The sequence below is a fragment of the Acanthochromis polyacanthus genome, chromosome 3 (assembly GCF_021347895.1).
Source record: "Acanthochromis polyacanthus isolate Apoly-LR-REF ecotype Palm Island chromosome 3, KAUST_Apoly_ChrSc, whole genome shotgun sequence".
NCBI classification, from domain to species: Eukaryota; Metazoa; Chordata; class Actinopteri; family Pomacentridae; genus Acanthochromis; species Acanthochromis polyacanthus.
In genome coordinates, this window is record NC_067115.1 from 2,713,440 (window position 1) to 2,730,449 (window position 17,010).

General features: G+C 40.9%; 1 protein-coding gene across 2 annotated transcripts in view; it reads left to right on the top strand.

The window, feature by feature from the left end:
• LOC110951183 (protein phosphatase 1 regulatory subunit 29-like) overlaps positions 1–17,010 on the top strand; it is a 297,756-nt gene that overhangs the window by 255,780 nt on the left and 24,966 nt on the right. For both annotated transcript variants that reach the window (XM_051945089.1, XM_051945090.1), the window contains 3 exons: positions 12,060–12,610; positions 15,097–15,246; positions 15,617–16,611. In XM_051945089.1, coding sequence (XP_051801049.1) covers positions 12,407–12,610; positions 15,097–15,246; positions 15,617–16,611 — 1,349 coding nt within the window. In that variant the 5' untranslated portion in view covers positions 12,060–12,406. The remainder of the gene's footprint in view (positions 1–12,059; positions 12,611–15,096; positions 15,247–15,616; positions 16,612–17,010) is intronic.

A 17,010-nucleotide genomic window follows, 5' to 3' on the forward strand; every position in this document is an offset into this window, starting at 1 on the left:
AAAAGACGAGTTTTAAATGAGGATCTAATGGAGAGTTTTTGTCTGCATGTTTCACATTTGTGAATTAGAAAAAAAACTAAATTGGACTAGAATCACAGATTGTAAAACATAACAGTGAATCTGTAAACAAATGTGTAACAGCAGTTCGCAGAAGGTAGCAAACGAGCCAACACACAACACAACCTGTAAACAAGGGATTTGTTACAGAGCCCACTTACGAGTGCTGCTTACACATCGATTTCAGACGGTGCCAGCATCCTGTTTCACAAAAGATAGTCTTGCAAACAAATAGCAGAGTACGCTTACATGAGGCACAAGTTTTCTGTCTCTTTTGGCTAGTTCAGCACGTCAAAATTAACGTGACAGGAATTTATTTTACCAGTCGCAGCTTGCATGTTGCAAATGCACCGCGGGTCTCTTGGATTGAAGCAAACTGATTGGCTGATTCTTCCGAGAGGCAGGTTTGAAAATGAAAAAGATCAGCTCGAGCAAGGTATAAAAGCCAAGTATGAATGAAACAGTCAGTGCACATTGTGATACATGATAATTCCAGTTTGTCAGGAGCCGGGGGAGCTATAGCCTCTCCTACTGGCACCAGTGAAGGGTCTTCAGGCTCCATTTGGGTGGAGCTGCCAAGACGATGAGGATAAATGGCTGTTTCCTTCACAAAGACAATTATGAAGAGACAGGGAGAGATCGTTATGCAAAACAGTCACCAGATCCCTGAAGGAAACATTGAAATTTGTGGTAGACTTACAATAGGAACAGCTACTGCTTTGTAGCGTACTGAGGAGCGGGACATCGGTTTGTTACCAGACACATTCCAAAGCAAAACGCAGAGAATCCAGAGACCCTTTCTCACAGCTGTCAATTTACTACCATTTAAAAAGACTTTCCCCCCAAACAAAACCTCTGCATATCAGCTGTGTAATGTAGAACGACCATTTTTGGCCCTCTTGAAGACAACAGGATGTAATTCTGAGGATAAGCCCACTCTGGAGAAGAAGAGGTCGCATTCTTCACTGGGATCTTCTGAACGTCTTCTCCTTCTAACAGCCACAATTTGCTAGTTTTTCTTTATTGATCAAAGGTTTAGGTGGAATCTAATATGATAAAGATATTTTTGTATATATTTATTTACAAAAGAGACCTCAAGGACATTCTTTGCCCGACTTCAAAGGAAAAGTTTACACCTAATACTTAAGCTTCCTCTCTATAACACCTTCCCTTGCCTTGTCCTCTCAGACCGATGTAGTCTTGGGAAGAATGATGCGTTTCCATTTGTTGGTGTTGTACATTTAGCGGGACAAGACAGAACACCTCAGTCTGTTTAAATGCAATTACAGTGACTGATGACTTTCCGCGTGCACCCCATCGGGCTGTGTCTACTCGTGTCTCCCGCTATATCTACATGTCCCTCTTTCTGAGCTTGGGAGTGTGAAGAAGTGGAGATGTACATCTAGCTTTAGAGCTGTGTGTCTAGCTCTACAGTTACCCCCTGATTTGACTGTATGCTCACCCTTTTTCCTGATGAATTTGACTGTTATCTGTGGTTGTGTGACAGACCAAAGCCATCTCTTCAACCCCTCTGTCCCCGGACGACTTGATTTACGACAGACGCTCAGTTCTACAGTGCAAGCTGCTCGTTTACTGTAAGAGTGATGTTTTTTGTTGACAGGTGATGGTGTACAATTGACAGAATACTGTACTTATGCAGCAGGCAGTCAGATGACAATGGAGCACACCTTGGAGACTGACTTGAATATTTAGTCTTTTCTTTCTCTCCTGAAATACCTCAGAAAACAGTTTGCCACAGATATTTACACATCTAACTGCATCACCAAACAGCAGATTATTACCTAAAGAGGTAAATTAAGTCATTTGTTAAGTCTTATGCATACAGATCTAGAAGACTTGTATGGCTTTTCTCTTTAGGTAAAGGAAAGATTTTTTTTACTGCAGGCATTTTCCAATGAAAACATTCACGTCTGCCAAAAATAAAAAATTAGCATTTTCTTATCTGATACCACTGTAGTTCAGGTTTGATTGCATTAAGGAAAGGGACAGACTGTGAGCATGGTTTCCAGAAACCAACACTAACTGTTGGTAGTGAGTATGGAGGTAACAGTGGTTCCTCTCCCACTACAGATATTTTAGTCACCCGTCCATCCAGCCTCCAGCACCTTGTGGCACCAGAACAGATTTTCTCCTTTCATCCTGATGGTGCACGTGTCATATTTCCTACAGCTGCCAGACGGTTTTATCACTTGAATGTCAACATGAATCTTTTTTGAATATTTGCTAAAATGACAGAGGCAGGTTTTTTGTTGTTATTCCCAAAGAAGTACCATTAGTTTTTGTGTTTACTCATGACACCATACACAACTTAGGCGCCACCATCGCCTGTAAGAGAGGATGATCTTTATTCACGCATCTTGCAATTGTCAGCCTACAAGAAAAATCTAAGTAGTTTTATTAACTTAAACTGAATACCAAAGGAGTCATTTTCCTAGTGTGGAGAGTCTTTTGTAGCACTGCTTTGACGATAGTAATTGGTGTTTCTGAATTGGGTGAACCGAGCCTTGAAATTGGCAGAAAGCAAAAATAACAATTTGCCAATTTTTAGCATATCTTAAACCAAACTGTGCAACATTTCATTACACTCGCAAATAAGCAGATCCTGAGCCAGGCACTGGGACCTGAGCTTCCTGCCAACGAAGAAGAAAATGGCTTTTAAACTGGGCAACTTCCATGTGTGAATGTGTGCATATGTGCAGCCATCCCTCCGTCTGGTACCGCTGGAAAAATGCAGAGGAAAGTCGCAATTCATCACATATTAGTGAGGGATCTTAACAGAGACGCTTCTGCTTCCCGAGAACTCTCCTTATCTTCCTTCCCTGGATTGAACAGGTTTCACTATGTGGTTTCTCTCAATTTGCCAAGTTTAATAAAGATTAAAAGCTGCTCTCTTCATGTCCCCTTCATCGTGCTGCCCCTTTCCCATCCTCACTGCTCATTTCCATGTAAAGGTCAACCTTGAAAAAGAGATGCGAAGCACAGTGGGGTTAACCTGTTGGAATGACAGAGAAGAGGAATTAAAACTGACGAATTCATCCATGCTGCAATCCCGCTTCTGCTCCTCCTGCTCATTTGCTATGCCCTCTCTTTCCTTCTATATCCCACTAACTTCTTTCCCTCCTGAGCAAGGAAGCACTTGCTGCTCCCAGAGTGGCCTGTTACTTCAACATACCTGCTGAGTCGAGCTGAAGGGGAGAGCTTCTGTGCAGGTTTTAAAATAATTAAGACACAGAGGTATAGCAGACTGGCACATGCACAAGCCTACATATTGTACAACCAAGCACAGAAACCCACCGTAATAAGAGCTGTTTCAACTGTGCATTTGGTTTTCATGGCTTTCATGTCATACTGAAGGATTATCAGCATACTTTTGTAAACATGTGCATGCTCGTTGGGCAGATCTCACAATTTATACAAATCAGAAAAAAAAAAGTCTCCATGAAAACTGTTCAGAATGAAGCCCCACGGTTATTTCAAGAAACAAGGACACTTGCTTTGAAATTGTAACATGTAGCATTTTCAATGCAGTTGCCATAAACGAATCGTCTGCACTGCTTGGGTTTGAGGCTAAAATCAGAGGGTGATATCTCAAAACATATACTAGTATGAGACAAGACGGTTTTTTTTAATCTTTGGAGAAGGTCACTGTGTCAGATTAGGTAATAATAGTCATAAATTCTTGGGTACCCATCGGACCCTGATGAATCGCTGCTTGCAGTCTGCCACAACGTATGTGATGTACAAACAGCAAGTGACTGAAAAGAAGGTGGTAGCGAAGCCAAACTGTCCTTTAAAACAATAATTACTGGGAAAGAAAGCATGCCTTATCGTCACCGTTAAGGTTTGAAATGCATTTGGTGCTCAGACACATCGTACAATACAAAGAAATACGCCCTGCCTGCAAAATTCTCTCTGAGTCATACGATTAATGAGGAAAATGGCCTTGGGTTAAGTTTATCAGGACAAGCATGTCTGAGCCTCTTCTGGAGATGCATCAGACTGGAATGGACTATCACTGTGTCCATGGTGATCAGCTATTGAGCACAAACAACATCCAGGTTTCAAATTAAGAGTGAAGAAGCATCTTTAAAAACTGCAGCTCAGCACTGGTGTGAAGAGCTCTTATCTCTGCTGAGATCCCATGCCTTCTCAAATGTAATATAACCAAATGCTAAACATTCATTATTGGTCTCTAGGCGTCGATGAAAGTTGTTGTAGGAAATTAAGGAAATCACGGACTGGGGTTGAGGTAAATATGTCAGGTTAAGTTTGAGTAGGTAAGTCAATTACTTGGAGATGTTTAATAGTCCACCCAAGGACTTAGGGGGTAAAGTTCAATGAGATTACTCTAAGCAGAAACTACTCGCCATGCAAATTGCACACGGTTGCCTGCTGTTTCATTGACTTCTATGATTTTGGGGTGGATACAGAGTTTACAGTTTTAGACCTCAGCAAATGAAAATCAAAATACTTGGTGAAGAAAATGTGTTTTCCAGATTTTGTGAACTGAACTGCACAAAGTTTCAAAAGGTAGAAGCGTTTTAAGACAGGAGACAAAAATGTAAACCTCCTGTGCTGGTGAAACACCTTCCCTAGTCATTAATTTAGTCCCTAAAAACTCCTCTTTGTGCATCAAGGTAAGTAAAAAAAGAATCGTTTCCCACAACATGATGTAACTATGTACTATTGCTTCCTTCCACATGTGCAGATTCAGAAAGTTCTCACCTTTGTCTCCACTCACCCCTTCACCACTTATAAGTCAAGCACACCAATCCAGTTACAACACTCAAAGACTGCATTCAAACTAGAAACTGATTTTAAAAAGTAATAACGGTACAAAAGACAGGACTGATTCTTTAGGTTTGTTATGCATGAAACTGAAATGCTCATCCATTTCTTTCCCTACCAACACACACACACACACACACACACATGTTTGTTTTTCTATACCGGTGGGGACTTACCATTGACTCCCATTCATATCTAACTCCTAACCCTTACCCTAACCCTAACCTTAACCATCACCAAATCAATGCCTAACCCTAAACAAACGTTTTTGCACTTTTACATTTTTTATTAACAACAATATGGCCAAGAAAACGGTGTTGCCACCCGTGGGGACCTCATTTTAGGTCCCCACCATAAGACAAGTCCCCACCTTTATAGCAAATAGTCAGGTCAAAGTCCCCACCGGAATAGCAGAAACAAGTACACACACACACACACACACACACACACACACACACACACACACACACACACACACACACACACACATAAAATACTGTATGGATATGCCAGCATGGTAAACAAACAAACAAACAAACAAACTTGGTTTTCACTAGCAGAGCTCTTAAAAAAATATGTTTTTGTTGCGAAAATCATGTTCATCAGTATTATAGCTGGTCACTGTTGCACTGTGCAGTTTCCCTCCATCTCTGTCAAGCAGCCTTCAATGCACTCCCATGATGCTCCTCTTTTACAGTATATTGGCAAAATCCAGCCAGCTTTCACAAAACATAGCGAGAGGCTGAAAGCACTCAGTGGCTGAAAACTTCCTCTGTGGTCTGCTCTCCCTGTGGGAGCATGTTTGGTAGACAGCAACAGATGTTACACACCCTCTAAACAAAAGTGGAAAGATTTCGATGTACAGGGAAGGACGAGAGTAAAAAACAAAAAAAAGAACGGATAGGTTGAGCTGAGAAGGAGAGGGGCTTGCCTGGAGGAGGAGGATTGAAAAGGTAAACAGGAATATCATCCCTTCTGGACGCTGTGGACACCACGGACGCATAGTTGCTGCTATTACACTACTTTCTACTTTCTAGACCACTTAGAGTCTGGTGGGAGGAGTCTTTCCCATACATGCACTGTGGGTTGTACTGCATATTCCACACATAAACATTACTTCCAAACAAACACACTACTGCAGTTTTATCATATTTTGGGTGGAGACCACTACTAAAAAAATCTATGACTTTAGCTTTAAATGTTGTTAAAGAATCTGTTTCTATGGCTATGTTGTCACACACTATTTGTGACCAATAGCTGATGACCAGTGATGCCCCATGACATACATACAAGTTTATCTGTATAAAATATATAGCAAAAGGGGAAGACGTAGACTGGAAGAGAAGTACACAACCAGACCAAAAAAAAAGTAAAAGCTTGGAACTGACAGAGAGGAACTGAAATTTGAAATAAATTAACTTGAGAAAAACAAAGTAGACATGGACAGAGAAAGAATATACCGTTTGCCCAGGATTTGAAAGAACTGTGCGGCAGCTTCACTGAGTGTTGAAAGGAAGAGAGAGGAGAAAGAAGTAAGAAAAAGGAATTTCAAGAAGTGTTGCAGCAGCTTTGAAGCAGCCTGGCACTCACAGATAGTGCTAATAGGAATAATTCCCCGCTCTACTTCCATGGTACTGCCCATACTTATTACCTGGCTGGAAAGACTGACTAGTTGACTGACTGGTTGACTGGTGGACTGACCTGCTTTCTGGCTGACTGGCTTGGTAATTGATTGGATCACTGTCGGATCTGGTGACTGGATTGATTTAGCTGGCTGTCGCAGTAAGAACCTGGCTGGCTAGCTGGCTGATCTTCTGACTGTCTGACTGATATCCTGGATGAACAGCTATGGTCTGTTGGATTTCCGAATCACTGGCTAATGTGCGGCTGGTTCACTGGACAAACTGGAAAAAAGACATCTGTTGGGTGTCAAGTTCAGTGATGATGTCCTCTGTCTAAACTGTCTGTTTTCTGCCTCCTGTCTGTCTGTCTCTCTGTCTTTCCTTCTTTATATTTCAGTGACAATGTTCATGACCTGGTAACAGGGTAACTGTGCTACTCTTGTCTTTCTTGTTATTGTCCTCTCGTCAACTCTTGCAGCTCATGTTCATGCCAGAGACAGGATTTCAATGAGCACCACTCAGACAAACTGGTGAAGACAATGTTGACTTACAGTCTTTCCCCTGAGGCTTGTACTGACTATAACTTCTAAATACAGTGTGCTGCAAAAGTGAGTAGAGCCCTGTGCAACATCACTGAGATATCAGATGATTCACAATTGTACCACCTCTGAAATTGGGTTGAAGGTTATAATTGGATTACCTCAAACGTTTTCTATTGGACTCAAGTCAAGTAACATACTTGTCCTGGTCCCAAAGAAACTTAGAATTTTTGTGTAATTTTGGCAGTGCTCTATGGATTGTTATTATGCTGGAATACCCTCTTCTGTCAGTATTTTGGGTATTTATCCAGTCTTTCCTGGTCCCATCTATAAACGTCATGTTCCCATCACCTTTTGCACTCATACAGCCGCATATCATCACGCTCCCGCCTATTTACTTCACTGATAGGACTATGCATTCACCATGCTAACACGCCTAATCCCATTTGAACCAAACAAATTCACGTTGACTCAACAAAGAACATGTTGTAAATGTAACGGCTTCTTTTCATGTTCATTAGCAAGTTTGTTTGGTGTCGAAGAGAAAGCAGCTTTTGTCCCTTTGGAGGCCATCAGCAGAGGTCGACATGATGTTCTTTACACTGATGAGCTGCCACAAAAACTCAGATTTTCACTGATAACCACAGTAAAGTCTGAAGCACTTGTCCGTCTGTTTTTCAGAACTACATTGTGACAGTAGCTGAATGTCGATGGCTTCGTTTTTAGAGGACGTCAACTGCGGCTCTGATTAGTGGTTCCACGGCTCTTTCTATGCTTCCTGATTGCTGCTGTAACTATGTTTTGACTGAATTTTAGTTGGTCACCAATCCTCCTGTGTCTATCTTTGTCCATTCCTCTTGCAATTATTTATCCATGTGGAGCATTGATGCAATCAAGCAGACAGACACTGCTCATGGGAATCAGTTCTGGTGTTCCCAGGTGATTTTATGGCCATGTTCAGGTTTTCTACCTCACTTTTGTTACGCTGAGCATTTGCTTCCTTTTGAACCCCTCACTGGAAACGTAATGAGGTCGTTCAAGTTTTCTGTTAGACTGTGCTGTCAGTCAGACCCACAGTAGCTGTGTCACGAATGACAAGAATAGACAGAGCTCAGTTAATATGGAGAGAAAAGGAAGGTGACAATGAGCAAGCAAGGGAACAACTCCAGCTACAAATCTCTACAAAGTTTTCACATTCTTAATGAAATACAGTTGGTAGTCTGTCTTTTGGTCCAGGGCTTTACTCTTCAAATCTTCGCTAATATTAACTGAAATCATAAAGCCTAGAGGTAAAAACTGAGTGCTGAATTAGTTGAATGTTTAATGCACAAAATTAAGGATTATAGGATATTTATGTATTTAGTTATTTGCAGATTAATTGTACTTTATAAATTTATGACAGTTCTTCCTTAAGGGGAATTTAAAGGCTGACTTTTCAGTTTATAAAGATGGTTTATATTTTGAAAGACTGGTCCGTATCATTTTCAGTGATCTAGTGCTTTTCATTGATCAATGACCAATCAATAAACTGTCACGATAATCTTCTTATATGTTGTGTGCAGAATAATATATTCTCTAGTTGCATGGCTCAGGAGATGTTGATCGGTAAACCATTCCGCTTCAACCTGCAGATGTTCACATTCACCAGAGGCTGACCCACAGACATTGGTGATCCTGTTTATTTGTTGATACTTCTACCTCTGCTTGATCAGTTTCCAAAATGTCCTTCCAGCATTCTTGGTTCACAGGCAATCCGCCCCGATGACTTTAGTGATCCGCTGGCCTTTCGTCTAATGCCATCATGAGGTTCATTTGATTTTTCGTGAAATATCTCAGCAAATGTTGGATAGATTACTATGAAATCTGGTAAGGAAATGTGTGTGCTAACATGCTAAAGTATGATGGAGGAGATGTAAATAATTTGTCTGCCTTGAATCAGAATATAACAATGTCATTTAAGGGCTTGTTTGCTCTTCTTAAAGAGCGTCCACAGATAAATTTTCCAGTGGTAACTCAAGTAGAAAAACACAAACACACACACACACACACACACACACACACACACACACAAAAAAAAAAAAACTTTAAAAGGAGCACTATCTTGTCTGTGTTGGTTAAGTTTGGTTGAGTATCAGTTCATCAGTGTTGAAAATTCAGGGATACTCACCCAATACGGCTTCATCTTTATTCTCTTTTATGCAAAAGAAAAAGTAACTTTGCCAACTGTCCACTGGAGTCATGTTTCTGTACTGACTGCCTTGTGAGCACTAGAAAGTCAAATAATGCCTTTGAGGTTTTTATATTATTTTCTGAAGATGACACGATGCTTTTTGTGCAAGTTGAAGTGTCTATTCCACCACAGGGCATCATGAACTGATAATAATGACAAGTTTTCAGTGTCAGAGCTTTCATTGCCAATGCACACTGAATCGCTGTGTCTTTATAGAAAGACTTTTGGTTACAAAATGCATATTATTACTTTCAATATCCCTTTTATAAACCCCCACTCCATCCTGGGATTTTTCCAGTGAGGTCAAACCGCACCCAAAGCACATTTGTTTTTCTCAGAGACCCTCAGCACTTTGTGGTCTTACTTTGCTTCGTGACCTGACATTATTAGTGCTGTTTGTCACAAGCAAAGCTTTAATTAGAGCCCAGCTATCAGGGACAATAATTAAACACAAAGAGACCTCAATTTGAAGAAGAAAGGGAGGAGTAAAACAAGGCTGTCTCTTCGTTTGGCTTTGTGTCAAAATAATAATAAAAAAAAAGAAATAAAGGCATGAATATGATTTTTTTTAAGCGAGGAAGGGATGTGATAGCACACAAAAGGTGTCAGGTTGTGTTTTGGCAATGAAGCATATTCATTTGTATTTCTAGTTGAAAGGCAGCGGAGATAAGGAGGCTTAAAACAATGCAGGCAGGAGAACAGGATGGACAAAGAAGGAGGCAGGCAGTCAGATAAAAAGAATTACAGATACAGACAGAGATGGGAAAGAGAGAGACGGGAGACTGACCCACATGGTGAGATCGAATGGAATAGTTTGGTCAGGATCATTACAGCAATAGAAATAAAAAACCACTGTGTTCATCTAAGTTGTTGTGACTGGACTCTGCAGTAAACAACCAAGCTTTCAAGTGGGTCTTGACTGACTTGTCTTTCATGTTTCTAGAGCACAATAAATACCGTGTCAGACTGGCAGTCATTTTGTATCAGATATGCTGTAAATATGAGCTCCCGCCGGCGAAAAACAACCCAGCGGTAATCACATGTACGACACAGTAATTTATTGCGCTTTCCAAAATCTTCTTAAATTGCAGAAGGTTTCCTAGTGACTTTGTTGGTACATTCCCTTAAAGCCTAGCAAAAAAACAAAACAAAACAACAAGATTATGGTGGATTGTGGCGCTACGTCGTGATATCAGCCCTGGAGGTGTCTTCAAAGAGCAAAGCAAATCAAAAGCAGGATGAAAGAAGCGGAATGACAATCTGTGTCAATGCAAGCATGGCATTATGATCAATGTCCAAATTGTGGGATGATAAATATTTCAGTTTGCTTGCCTCCTTTCTTTATAAAATGCTATGAGCTAACCATTCATACGCATGCAAATCACTGAACTGGATCTGCTTTAAAGCTGAAAGCAAATGATTAATGAATTACTTTCATAATTATGTTGTTGAAAATGGGTTATGCATGCTGTTGTTCCACTGTGGTAAACTTGTAAATGGCTGTGCTTCATATTTTATGCTGAAAGGATGGCAACCATGCTGGGTCAAAATCAGGTGAAGGCCTGCGTTGGAGGAATTGAATTGTCCATATCGGTTTCATGGAATAATTTGAGGCGAGGACTCAGAGCTGTTTGGGGTGCGACAAGACAGAAATTAGATGACTAGAAGGCTAACTGAGATGTGCAGAGCGACAGATGATGAAAAGGAGGAGGAGGAGGAGGAGAACTGCCTTTTAGGTGTGGCTCACTTTAGCAGAGGCATCCACAGCTGGCTCCCATTACTCCCGGGTTGCACCGTGTCATTGCTTTTTTCCTTCCAGCAGGTTAAATTCTCTTCATCCGCCTGAGACAACCACAAAAGCACGAAGGCAGATTCACTTGGAAATGAGAGAAAGAGAGAGAGAGAGAGAGAGAGAGAGAGAGAGAGAGAGAGAGAGAGAGAGAGTACCGAAGAAGTGTCTGTTTCTCAGTCGTTACTGTGAATTCACTGTCATTCATGTCTCGACCAGATTATTTGTCCCTGGGAGGAAATCAAAACTTTGGAAACAAATTAAAAGAGTGGGTGCTGTCGTGATGAGATACATAATATTTTATGCTGGATTAGAGCCTAATCCATGGTTAATCCTCTGAGAAAGGTAAATAGCTAAATGTCAGCTAGTATCCTGTTAAAACATGCAAATTACACCAGCCCTTCTCTGTTTTCCACTTAGCCCATCTCTCCATTTTCACCTCTATATAACTGCAGCTATTAAATTTGTATTGTTTCATTATATAGCTCAAAGTTGAAATAATACAACTGCAGCTGCAAGCTGGCAAACCTTGTAAACATTGACAAAAACAGGAGAAGCCGCGTGGCTTTCACACAGTTGGCGATTTGCATTTTTATTGGTGCATCATATGCTAATAGCTGAATGGAAGAGCTGCAGTTTCTTCTTATTCGAGGCTGTGAAAAAATTACAGGGTGTGAAAAGTCTGGTTTCGTTTGAAAAGTCTAAATATATTTTGCTTGACTTTATTAAGACTTAATGAATCATCATGGGTGTTAATGGATTTATTACTGTGGTGCATTACCTTGAAGGGATTGGGTAGCATGGGTATTAGAGTCATACCTTTTTATATATATTTTTTCATATATTTTACAGTGCTTTTAGAAATGAGACTGATGTTCTATTAATTCAGAACCATCTAGGGATATATATGTGGACTGTATTGCAATTTTCTGCCTACTCTTAATCATTTTGTTGTTATACCTGTTTAATGTTAACACTCTACCTCCCTTCCTCTCTTTCTCTGTGTTCTACAGGCATTCTACCTTTCCCTGAGAGAGAGCACTTCCTCGTCTTTGTTGTCAAGACGTCTGATTGTCGGGGGGCCATGAGTAGCTGCTGGGGTGACAGTTTCCAAAATCATTCGACGTGGAACACTTAAAATGGGGACAGGACTGGCTGCCATGCTGCAAGCTCAGCTCTAATTGCAGAGACGAAGCCCTTCTGTTCACCTTTCTCTCTTCTTAGATTTGGCCTGCTTGCCCCTCACCTGCAGCCTTTCCAGCATTGAATTTGAACTGTTGCTCTTCACCTTCCTCCCTTCAGCTCCTTTCTTTTTTCCTCCTTTCTACTGAGGGAACCTCAAGCGCTCCTAATCCAAACCATGGCCAGCAGACTCTGTTTGTCCTCCCTGTCTCCCTCCTTGTGTATCTCCCTCCTGCTTCCTGCACTGTTGCTCCTCCGCCTGCCTGGTATGGTGAAAGGAGACTGCTGGCTGATAGAGGGGGATAAAGGCTACGTTTGGCTGGCTATCTGCAGTCAGAACCAGCCTCCATATGAGACCATCCCCCAGCATATCAACAGCACGGTCAGTATAAGTTTATTTATGGGTAGACCTTTTATACCACCACAGACAGCTCTATTAAACCATATTCCTCCATGCATCCTGAGCTGTGACAGTGTCAGCTAAAAAGCTTGTCAGTAATTGGGACAGGGACTTTTGCAAAATTGCCGGAGAATTTTAACATGACTCAGTGTAGTGCTTCTGGTATACATTGTGTCATTGACAAGGTTGTGATTATATGTTTATGGGCTGAAGACATAAACAGCAATAACGGCTAGATTGTTCTGTGATGACAGTATTAAAGCAATTAATTAAAATAACTGGATTAGGTCGGTTAAGTTAGTGATTTAAAAGGGGTGCATTGTTTTGAGAACCCTTGGCTACCTAAGTATGAATTGCTGGCTCAGTCAGCTATGTCTAAAAAACAGCATCTGTATCGAACGAGAACAAACTTAGGGCTAAAGTATACCCTACAAATGAATTATTGACTTTTTAAACTCTAAGAGCCAAGCGTTTCAGTTAACATAACCATCTGCAATTTGCAATGTAAATGATTAAAACAAGAAAAGTTGACGTAATTACACACGTGGACAAAATTGTTGGTACCCCTCAGTTAAAGAAGGAAAAACCCACAATTCTCACTGAAATCACTTGAAACTCACAAAAGTAACAATAAATAAAAATTCATTGAAAATTAAATAATCAAAAACAGCCATCACTTTTGAATTGTTCATTAACATAATTATTTAAAAAAACAAACTAATGAAACAGGCCTGGACAAAAATGATGGTACCTCTATAAAAGATTGAAAACTATTTGACCAGAGTGACATGATTAACTCAGGTGTGTCATTTAATTGACATCACAGGTGTTTCCAAACTCATAATCAGTCAGTCTGCCTATTTAAAGGGAGACAAGTAGTCACCCTGCTGTTTGGTGAAAAGGTGTGTACCACACTGAACATGGACAACAGAAAGCGAAGGAGAGAATTGTCCCAGGACATCCGAAAAAAAATGATAGACAAACATCTTAAAGGTAAAGGCTATAAGACCATCTCTAAACAGCTTGAAGTTCCTGTGACAACAGTGGCTCATATTATTCAGAAGTTCAAGACCCACGGGACAGTAGCCAACCTCCCTGGACGTGGCCGCAAGAGGAAAATTGATGACAAATTGAAGAGAAGGATCGTTGGAATTGTATCCAAAGAGCCCAGAGCAACCTCCAAAGAAATTAAAGGTGAACTCCAAGGCCAAGGTACATCAGTGTCAGATCGCACCATTCGTCGTTGTTTGAGCCAAAGTGGACTTCATGGGAGACGACCAAGGAGGACACCACTGCTGAAAAAAACTCATAAAAAAGCCAGACTGGAATTTGCAAAAATGCATGTTGACAAGCCACAAAGCTTCTGGGAGAATGTCCTTTGGACAGATGAGACCAAACTGGAGCTTTTTGGTAAGGCACATCAACTCTATGTTCATAGACTCAAAAACCAAGCATACGAAGAAAAGAACACTGTCCCTACGGTGAAACATGGAGGAGGCTCAGTAATGTTTTGGGGCTGCTTTGCTGCATCTGGCACAGGGTGTCTTGAAAGTGTGCAAGGTACGATGAAATCTGAAGACTATCAAGGCATTCTGGAGAGAAATGTGCTGCCTCGTGTCAGAAAGCTTGGTCTCAGTCGCAGGTCATGGGTCTTCCAACAGGACAACCATCCAAAACACACAGCCAAAAACACCCAAGAATGGCTGAGAGAAAAGCGTTGGACTATTCTAAAGTGGCCTTCTATGAGCCCACATCTGAATCCCATTGAACATATGTGGAAGGAGCTGAAACATGCCATTTGGAGAAGACACCCATCAAACCTGAGACAACTGGAGCTGTTTGCTCATGAGGAGTGGGCCAAAATACCTGTTGACAGCTGCAGAACGCTCATTGACAAATACAGAAATCGTTTAATTGCAGTGATTGCCTCAAAAGGTTGTGCAGCAAAATATTAAGTTATGGGAACCATCATTTTTGTCCAGCCCTATTTCATTAGTTTGTTTTTTTAAATAATTATGTTAATCAACAATTCAAAAGTGATGGCTGATTTTGATTATTTAATTTTCAATAAATTTTTATTTATTGTTACTTTTGTGAGTTTCAAGTGATTTCAGTGAGAATTGTGGGTTTTTCCTTCTTTAACTGAGGGGTACCAACAATTTTGTCCACATGTGTATATATAATTAAGCTACCCAGTGGTAATGTTATGCACCTACATTCCACTCCTGGACTGCTCGATACCTCAGGATAAATGTACAGCTGCTCGCAAGCATGCTGTGATTAACTAAATGCAAAATTAGATCAAATGTGTAATTGGCGAAATTATTCATTAGACAGCAAACTTCTAATTTAGGAAGTGCAATATGCTCTTGGCAGCTATTTTTGGCCAAGAGCTTAGGTCTTCCTCTGTGACTGCCAGAGGCTGCAATGCATCACCTGAAAGTCATCTGCTCTCTTGTCTCTCTTAGGTTCATGACCTGAGGCTGAATGAGAACAAACTTAAGGCGGTGCTCTTTATCTCCATGTACCGTTTCACAAACCTTACTGACCTCAATCTAACCAAGAACGAGATCAGCTACATCGAGGATGGAGCCTTTGCTGGGCAGGCCAACCTACAGGTCTGCAACATGTTTTAGTTGTTCTATCAGTTTTTATACATTATTCAAAATGTATACAAGTGTGGTTAAAAAAATTGTGTAGCCTTTTTCATTTAAATCTCATTTATTTCCCAAACCAATGCACTGTGTATTTTAATGTCCTGTCCTGCATTTTTTATTGACTTTGTTGGAATGATTTAATATCTAAATTTTTGTTTCGAGAATGCATTGCAATATTTTTGAGCACGCTGGTACAATACAATGACCCAGGCTTATATTCTGAAATCACTGGGACAAAAACTAAACAGGCCCCCCAAACCATTAACAGTTAGTTTATTTGTGTCATATTCAACTGAAATTTTCAAGGGGCAATTTTCCATTTGTGTCTTAGGTGCTCCAGCTAGGCTACAACAAGTTGACCAACCTGACTGAGGGCATGTTGAGAGGTCTGGGTCGAATGCAGTGCCTCTTCTTGCAACACAACCTCATTGAGGTCATTGCCACCAATGCCTTCTGGGAGTGCCCCAACCTCAGCAGCCTAGACTTATCTTCAAATAAGTTGGCCCGTCTTGACCCGTCTACTTTCACTGTCCTCAGCAGACTGATGGTATGTGAACTTGCAGGAAACCCGTTCCACTGTGGCTGTGAGCTCTACAATTTTCTGACCTGGCTGGAGGAGTTTAATAATGTCACCCACACCTATGACCGCCTCCAGTGTGAAACCCCTTCAGAAATGACTGGTTATCCACTCTTGAGCCCAGTGTCTGGACATGGAAGAAATGCTCGTTACATTCTTTTATCTGTCTGTCGTGATGGTGTGATAATTTCAGGGATGACCTCCCAGATGCCAGATCCAGACGGCTCAGGTATGGTTTTGGACAACCTAGATCAAGGCATGTATCACCAGCCAACCATATCATCTACTGCTGACCCCAACTATAATCATCAGATTTCTATGAATCTTCAAACAGTCTCCCTCTCCACTGCTTCTCTAGTGGTGCAGATCCCTCGACCATACAGTAAGATGTACGTCCTCTCCCAGTACAACCACACTTATGTTGGAGACATCAGGTCCCTCAGAAGCAAGAAGGAGACAATAAATTTGGACAAGCTGAAACCACACACAAACTACACTTACTGTGTGACTTCTGCAAGCAAATCTCAACGCTACAACCATACCTGTCTGTCTTTCACCACTCGAGCTATGGGACCAGAGGACCACCGAACCAATCCATCCACAACTACCCACTACATCATGACCATCCTGGGATGTCTGTTTGGCATGGTCATTGTGCTTGGATTTGTCTATTACTGTCTCAGGCGGCGACGCATCCAGGAAGAAAAGGAGAAAGCTATAAGTGTGAAGAAAACGATTCTCGAGATGAGGTACAAAGAATTTAAAATGTTTTTTAAGGAAAGTCTAATTGCCCTTAAAACAAACCTTTCTTATGCATCTGGGATGGTTTATCCACAACAGAAATGACAGCTGCTACGTGTGTCGGGGAGTAACTGATTGCTTTGGAAAAATTATGTTTTGGGCTTCAGTTAGTCAGTTCTTTTAGTAGTTTTAGGTGCAATGCCTTGTTTTGATGTGAATATCTCAGAAATCCAATTTATTCTAACTACAAGCTATAATGTAAAAGGAAAAAAATAACCATACTCTTTATTGAGGCTTGGGGCCAAGCTATTTTTTTCACAATTTTTTGGGCTTTAATTAAAACTGCAAGGATTCTGTTTTCTTTTGGGATCACTGAAAAGGTACACAATATCACACCAGATAATGAA